Genomic DNA, 7229 nt, shown 5'->3' with positions numbered 1-7229 from the left:
CTCTGACGGGGCCCGGCCCGCGAGGCGGCGGCGGCGGCGAGGCCGGGCGGCGGCGAGGCGGGCCCGGCGTCCGTGCGCCCGTCCGTGCGCCCGCCGAGCTCCCGCGCACTTTTTGTTGTTGACGGCTCGGGCCGCACCGGCAAATATGGCCGTCCCTCACCCTGACACCGCCGCAGTATATCACCCATACATCGGGCGGGCGCAGGGGCGGCCGCAAACTTTGAGCCGAGCCAGCGGGGCCGGCCCGGGCCGGGAGGGGGCGGCCCGGCGTCAGGGGGCGGCTCCGCCCGCAGCCGCGCCCCGCGCCTCCCCGCGCGCTCGGCGCCGCAACTTGGCAAAGTTTGGGGGGCTGGGGTCCCGGCGGCGCCCGTGGCCCGCGTGGGTCCCTTTCTTCTTCGCTTCCAGCACCTGAAGATTTCTTATTTTACCGATTTTTTTTTGTTTTTGTTTTTTTTTTAAATAGCAAGGTCGGATTTCGGAATTACTTTTTTGTCCCCTTGACTGTGGGGGCAGGGATGGAAAATTACCTGGAGAAAATGGTGGCGAATGGTATTTTTAAGCGCGTAGATCCTTCCAGACGCCGAGATCTGGCTAGCCCCCAGAATCAGAACAACCAATTCTTGACATTGATTTCAAATAAATTTCACGTCCCCGTCAGTAGTAAGTGGTTTTTAACCCTTTGGGGGCCTGCGACTCCTTTGAGACTGACAAAGCCAGAGCAATTTCCCGCTGGAAGATTCACCCTCGCATCCACATAATTGTGCATATTAACTCATTCAAATATTCAAGAAGCGCCTACTAGGTGCCGGATACTTACAGGCGCCAAGGGTACAAGAATGAACTTGGCCAAATTTCTCCTCTCCTACAGCTTACCTGATAATCATCTTTGGCCCTCCCTCGACCCCAGCCCAGTCCAGCCCAGCCCAGCCCAGCCGCAAATCCGATTGCGAGGTAATTAATCGTCAAATGTATTGGGGATTAAGATGATTAAGCTTTTGAAGGTCCTCTTTCTTGGAGTTCTGCTAAAATAGTAAAGCTCGTCAAAATGCACGAGGTGCCCACCCTTTTCCGCCCTTTTTAATCACCGTGGCTCGCAAATTTTTAAATTAGTCACAGACAGTCAGACACATCTGAAACTAACGAGGAAGGTTCTTCTCCCACCCCCCACCCACCCCACGTGCCTTCCGTCCTTCCCCTGAGGATTGAAGGTGCAGGCAGCACCCCCTGCCCAGCTTAACCAGCCCCCCTGGGGAGTAGCCCTAGGCTTGCTCCCCCAGGATGCTCAGCGAAATTTCACTTCATAAACAAATTCATGACTCCTTCGCCTTCGCCCCCCCACCCCCGCCCCAGGGACCCAATGCTCAAAAGTACTGTAGCGCTGTCCATTGCAAATATATTCCAAGGCCACGATGTAATTTTCAATGTTTTCGTAGTCACAGATTTGGAAGAAGAGACTGGGGAGATGCATCTTTGACACATCTTCTTTGACACCATACATCCCGAACACTATGGTTTCGGTGTGCAGCGAATACGAAGACATCAAGGTGCTTTACATTATTGTTACTATCCCGAGTCTTCAAACCCCAGCGCGCCTGGTCCACTCCGGGTGCGTCTGCACCCAGACCAGCCACGTTGCCAGCGCTCATTAGCCGCCGGCGCTGGCGGGTCTCCTATTGGCCGCGGCCGGGCGGAGGCTACAAGCTGCGGGCTCATAGGGCAGACGCCCGGCCCTCATGCGGGCTCCGCTGCCTGGGAGCGGTCGGCGCCTCCGAGTCCTTGGGGCAGCGCTCCAGATCGCAGCGGCTGCCGGCCCGGGCCCCCCTCCCCAGATGTCTGCGCTTTTCTCTTTCCGTGTGGTTGTGTTTTCACCATGAGGCCGGGCCCCCTCACTTGAAGTCCTGGTCGTCATTGGGAAAAAAAAATAGTGTTTGCCTTTTTAAATTGAGATACAATTCACTTAGCATAAAATTCACCCTGTTACAGTACAGCATAGTGGCCCGTAGTGTCTTCTCGGGGCTGTGCAGCCGTCCTCACCATCTCATTCTAGAACATTTCCCTCACCCCCGAAAGGAAGCTCTGTACCCAGGGGCAGTCACTGCCCTCTCCCCACTGCCCCTGGCTTCAGGCAGCCACCAGTGGGGTCTCTGTCTCTGGATGAACCTCTGAACCTGGGGCGACTCAGTGTGTGACCTGGGTCTGGCTCCATTCGCTCAGTGACATGTTTCCAAGGTCCCTTTCTGTGGTGACTTGCATGGGCCCTCTGTCTCTCTGGGATCTGTGGGTGAACGATGCTCCACTGGAGACAGGGACGGCGTCACCAGCTGACACATACTGGGTTGTTTCCAGTTTCCGGCCATTATCAATATGGCTGCCGGGAACACGTGTTCGCAAGCAAGTTTTCTGCTTTCCATTCTTCGGAGGTGTCCACCCAGGAATGGAATTGCCGAGTCTTCTGGTGATTCTACGGTTCCCTTTTGGGGGAACCCCCAAACTGCTTCCCGTCACAGCTGCCCCATTGTAGCTCCCCCCACGAGCAGTGGGTGAGGGTTCCAGTGTCTCCTTATCTTCAGCAACCCGTCCTATCATCTGACTTTTTTTTTTCAGGCATCCTAGTGGGTGTGGCCTAGTATGACCTGGGTTTGACTTGCATTTTCCTAATGAGTGTGATGAGCATCTTTTCATGCATTTACTGGTCATTTGTATATATTCTTTGGAGGAACGTCTATTCCAGTTTTTTGCCTATTTACAACACATATACAATCAGGATACCGGCCCCTTCTCAGATATGTAATTTGCAAATAGTCTCCCCTATTCTTTGGGTGGTCTTTTCATTTTCTTCAGAGGGTACTTTGGCACACACGAGCTCTTTAAATTTTTAAAATATTTATTTATTTATCTTTAATTTGTCCATTTTTAAATTTTCATGAAATCCAATACTCCCATTTTTCCTTCAACGAGCTGTGCTTTGGGTGCCATATCCAGCCCAAGGTCACGGTCATTTTCCCCTGTGTTCTTGTGGAGGAGCGTTTGTGTTCCTCCCTTTGGGTCTCCCGTCTCTTCCCCGTTCGTCTTTGTGTGTGACTGAGGCGGGTCTGGATTCGCTCTCTGTGTGAATGATAAAGTATGAGGGTCTGCTCCTGGGTTCGGTTCTGGTCCATTGACTGACTGACCCGATCTGCGTGCCTCCCCCGTGGCCGACACCACACTGCTTCGGTTGCTGTAGGTTTGTAGTAACTTCCCATGGAGGAAGCGTGAGTGCTACAGTTCCGCTTTTCTCTCTCGAGATTCTTTTAGCTGTTCTGGGTCCCTTGCATTTCCGTATGAGTTTTAGAATCCTGCTTGTTCATTGTGTGTGTGTGTGTGTGTGTGTGTGTGGGTGACATACAAAGAAGGCACTTGGGAATTTAGCAGAGCTTGTATTAAATCTGTGTATCAATTTAGGGAGCACTGCTGTCTCAATTGCAATATTAAGTTTTCCAATCCGTGAACAAAGGGTCTCTTTCCATTCAGGCAGTTATTTCTTCAACGATGTTTGATAGTTTACAGTGTGCAGGTCTTGTACTTCTTTGGCCAAATTCTTTCCCAAGTATTTCATCATCTTTGATGCTACTGCAAATGGCATTGTTTCCTTAATTTAATGTTTAGATTTTTTAAAGAATATTTTATTTTTAGACAGAGGGGAAGGGATGGAGAGAGAGAAACATCAACGTGTGGTTACTTCTCATGTACCCGCGACTGGAGACCTGGCCCGCAACCCAGACATATGCCCTGACTGGGAATTGAACCCGCGACCCTGTAGTTCTCAGGCTGGCACTCAATCCCCTGAGCCACACCAGCTGGGGCTGATGTTTGGATTGCTCACTGCTGGTGCGTAGAAATACACCAGGTTTTCACGTATTGTCTTGTATCCTGCAACTTTCCTGAGCTTATTAGCTCTACTAGCTTTTGTGTGTGTGTGTGATTCTCACTGGTTTTTCTACACATAATAAGATCACGTCACCTGCACAGAGTGTTACTTTTTCCTTTCCAGATGGGATGTCTTTTATTTATCTTTCTTGGCTAATTGCCCCGACTAGACCCTCAAGGACAGTGTTGGAGAGAAGAGGTGAGAGCAGGCACCCTTGTCTTTGATCTTCAGAGGCAAGATTCTAGTGTTCCACCATTCGTATGATGTGCCCTGACCGGAAATTGAACCTGCCAACTTTCAGTTTATGAGACAATGCTCCAACCTACTGAGCCACACCGGCCAGAGTCTAATGCGTGATTTTAGAATGATCTGGAATGGTGTCTTCTTAGGAACCATTTTAATGAGCACTTTAATGAGCACTTCCTGGATGGGCCTGCCGGGGACCAGGGGGCAGAAGGGTCCGAGCCCAGGGGAATCACTCAGCGCGTTGAAGCTCAGGACCTGCCACAAACCTCTCCTTAGGCCTCAGGTGACTGGCGTGGTCTCCCCGCATCCTAGCTCAATCTGTAGGGTTAGCGAGGCTGGACAGGATGGGGCTCTTCAGAATTCTTGAAACGTGAACATCCCAAGGAGGCAGACAGACAACCCATGTGCCATTTTCTGTAATGAAATACGCCAGCCCAGAAAGGCCTCCGCACAATTTCCACCCCTGTACGTCATTCTGGGGGTGCCCCCAAGGCGGTGCACCGGCCCCAGGCCGTGAGAAGGGAGACTCACGTGGGGGAATATAGAAATTCTGCCCACATGCGATTTCCCGTGTATACATTCGCACAGCAGCACACACGCACCATACACACAATTTACCAAACAGTGGCGAAGCTGTGTCCAGGGACGCTGCGAATTTTTAATTGGAAATTGTGACCGTATGTTTGGACCCCACTAACCTAAGAAACTAGTGACGTCGGTGGCCTGACCCGTAACTTTGACACGGGGATGTCCCATGGGGGGAGGGACGTGCCAAGGTCTGTGAGCTCGGGATGGCAAAGCCACACTTCGCGCTGCCATGAAGCTGAGGCGTGCGCACAAGTCTGCTCCCCAACCTGTCAGTTTGCAGCTGCGTGTCTGCCCATCAGTCCCCCATTTTGACCAGGAGCCAGCAAAACCGTTCCTGTGAAGTGAGCAGGTCGTACAGACTCCAGGCTCCACGGGCCCTCCAGTCTCTCAGCTGCTCACCTTTGTCCTTCTGAGCAGCCTGGAACCTAGGACCACGGCAACCAGGATGCACCCTGCTTGTGTTCCCATGAAACTTCACTTACGAACCCTGAGATGTGAGTTGCACGTCATTTTCACGTTACAAAATATCCTTCGATTTATTTTTTTCAACCATGTAAGAAAGTAAAAACTCGTCTCAGCTTGCAGGATCATTGAAAAACAGACAATGGAGTGAACTTTTCTTTTTAAGGTTTTATTTATTTACTTTTAGAGAGGGGGGAGGGAGAAAAAGAGGGAGAGTGTGCAAAAAATACATTGAGGGGTTGCCTCTCACACGACCCCAACTGGGGACCTGGCCCGCAACCCAGGCATGTGCCCTGACTGGGAATTGAACCGGCAACCTCTTGGTTCACAGGCCCACACTCAATCCACTGAGCCCCACCAGCCACAGCTGAACTGACTTTGGGCCAGTGTGTGCCAACCTATTTCAGATCCCAAGTTTCGGTTTCTTAGGCCTGACTCCCCATGGCCTGGATACCACAGAGACATGCAAACACTTGGAGACATAATACACCTACTTTCACATCAACCTCTGAACAAGAAACACACACAGGCAAAAACAAACTGTGGGAACAGGAACTCAACAGAAACCCACTGTTGTGATGGAATTGAGAGCTCTGTGTCCCTGGATCGAGGACTGGAAATGGGGGACCCAGGGGCCTCTTCCTACTCTAGCCAGTGGGCACCTTCACGAAACGCCCACCTTTCTGTGAAAGGGTCACGCCCTTGTTGACGTCCCTAGTGTCCTACCATTAATAACTTATTCTTGTGCGGCTCTCTCCAGGAACTGAAGGGCTCGCATGTGAATCCTTGTGAAAACGAATCTTGCCTGAAAAAATGCTCCCAACTGAAGCAGGAGCATTTTTTGTGACACTCAAAACCTACTCTCTGAAGTCCCCCAAGAAGAGACGCTGAGTGACAACCTGGGAAAGAGGAACAGGGCGTGGCTGGAGGAGCAGGGTGCAGACACTGTACCTTGTCACCTGCTCTGTGACTTCTGTCCCATTGCTGGTGGGGTCACATATTTAAGCAACCACCAAAAACGTAAACATTAAATATTCCAGACACCTTGAGTATCCACCTAGCCGGCCTGCCTTTGCCTGAAACCCTTGCTGGAAGTTCTTAACGACCGTGACTTGGAAGCAGCAGCGTTGGCACCTGCGTCTCCTCACCCAACAGTGCGTGCAACGCCCAGAGTGGGCAGCTCTCAGAGGACAAAGCCAACTTGCCGAGAATTGGACTCTAAAAATAAGCGTTTTGCACATTTTTTTAGCCTCCTTTCTCTCCGTAAAGGCCTCCACAGATGGCTTCTTTACATCCTGCTCTCAAATGACTAGCTGATAAATATTCATACTTATGGAAATTGTACATGCTCCAAACCTCTAGCCAATTCCCATTTGTACTTTCGGTCTCTCGGGGGTGGTGCCCCCTCGTTCCTGGGCCTGGTGCTCTGTGAAACACACACACACACTCATGTGCACATGCACCAAGAGCACAGACCGGGGTGGGCGTTGCCTCTCCGTGGCTGACGGGGCAGTGCTTCTCACCCAGGGCCGATTCTGCTCCGCAAAGGGTAGTTGGCAATGTTTGGGCACTTCGGGGTGTCACAGCTGGGGACAGGCACCCAGTGTCAGAGCTGGGGTGTCCGGGGGTGGAGGCCACGGATGTTGCTAAACACCCTCCAATGCCCCCGGTAGGCCCCCTCCGCCCCTCCCCGGCCGCTAAAGATTGGCCGCCCAAATGTCAATGAGTGCCGAGACCTGGGGGGAACACACTTCGGCAAGGCCCGGAGCAGACTTGAGTAGAGAATGAACCTGAAGGGGCACAAGGTCAAGGCAAATGGGAACAGAAAAACTCAGGATGGGGGGGGGGGGGTTGACAGGAAGTCTGGTCTCTCATTTCATATTCAAATTAATACTCAATTTGTCAACACTATACATGTAAGAACAAGTTTCCTTCCAGTCTTCAAGCTCACCTTAACAAATCTTCGAGTAAAATTGTAGTTGCAAGGTAAAACACTCCCTTCTCACTTGTTCCTCAATTAATGCTC

At 51.6% G+C, this 7229-nt stretch overlaps 1 protein-coding gene and 1 long non-coding RNA gene across 2 annotated transcripts in view; one reads left to right on the top strand and one right to left on the bottom strand.

Annotated features, from left to right (window-relative positions):
• The window catches only part of CDK2AP1 (cyclin dependent kinase 2 associated protein 1), a 7785-nt gene extending 7530 nt beyond the window's left edge, over nucleotides 1-255 (bottom strand). The window contains exon 1 of the mRNA XM_037051941.1: nucleotides 161-255. Coding sequence (XP_036907836.1) covers nucleotides 161-188 — 28 coding nt within the window. The 5' untranslated portion in view covers nucleotides 189-255. The remainder of the gene's footprint in view (nucleotides 1-160) is intronic.
• Nucleotides 256-4815: 4560 nt separating this feature from the next.
• LOC118991031 (uncharacterized) lies at nucleotides 4816-6547 on the top strand. The gene is made up of 2 exons (XR_005067334.1): nucleotides 4816-5235; nucleotides 5964-6547. It is a non-coding gene; the product is annotated as an uncharacterized LOC118991031 (long non-coding RNA).
• Nucleotides 6548-7229: the final 682 nt, after the last annotated feature.

Source organism: Sturnira hondurensis, unplaced genomic scaffold (assembly GCF_014824575.4).
Source record: "Sturnira hondurensis isolate 20B ecotype Veracruz unplaced genomic scaffold, ASM1482457v3 Scaffold0007406, whole genome shotgun sequence".
NCBI lineage: Eukaryota > Metazoa > Chordata > Mammalia > Chiroptera > Phyllostomidae > Sturnira > Sturnira hondurensis.
The sequence above is the reverse complement of the archived record's forward strand: the minus strand, read 5'-3'. Positions and strand labels throughout refer to the sequence as shown.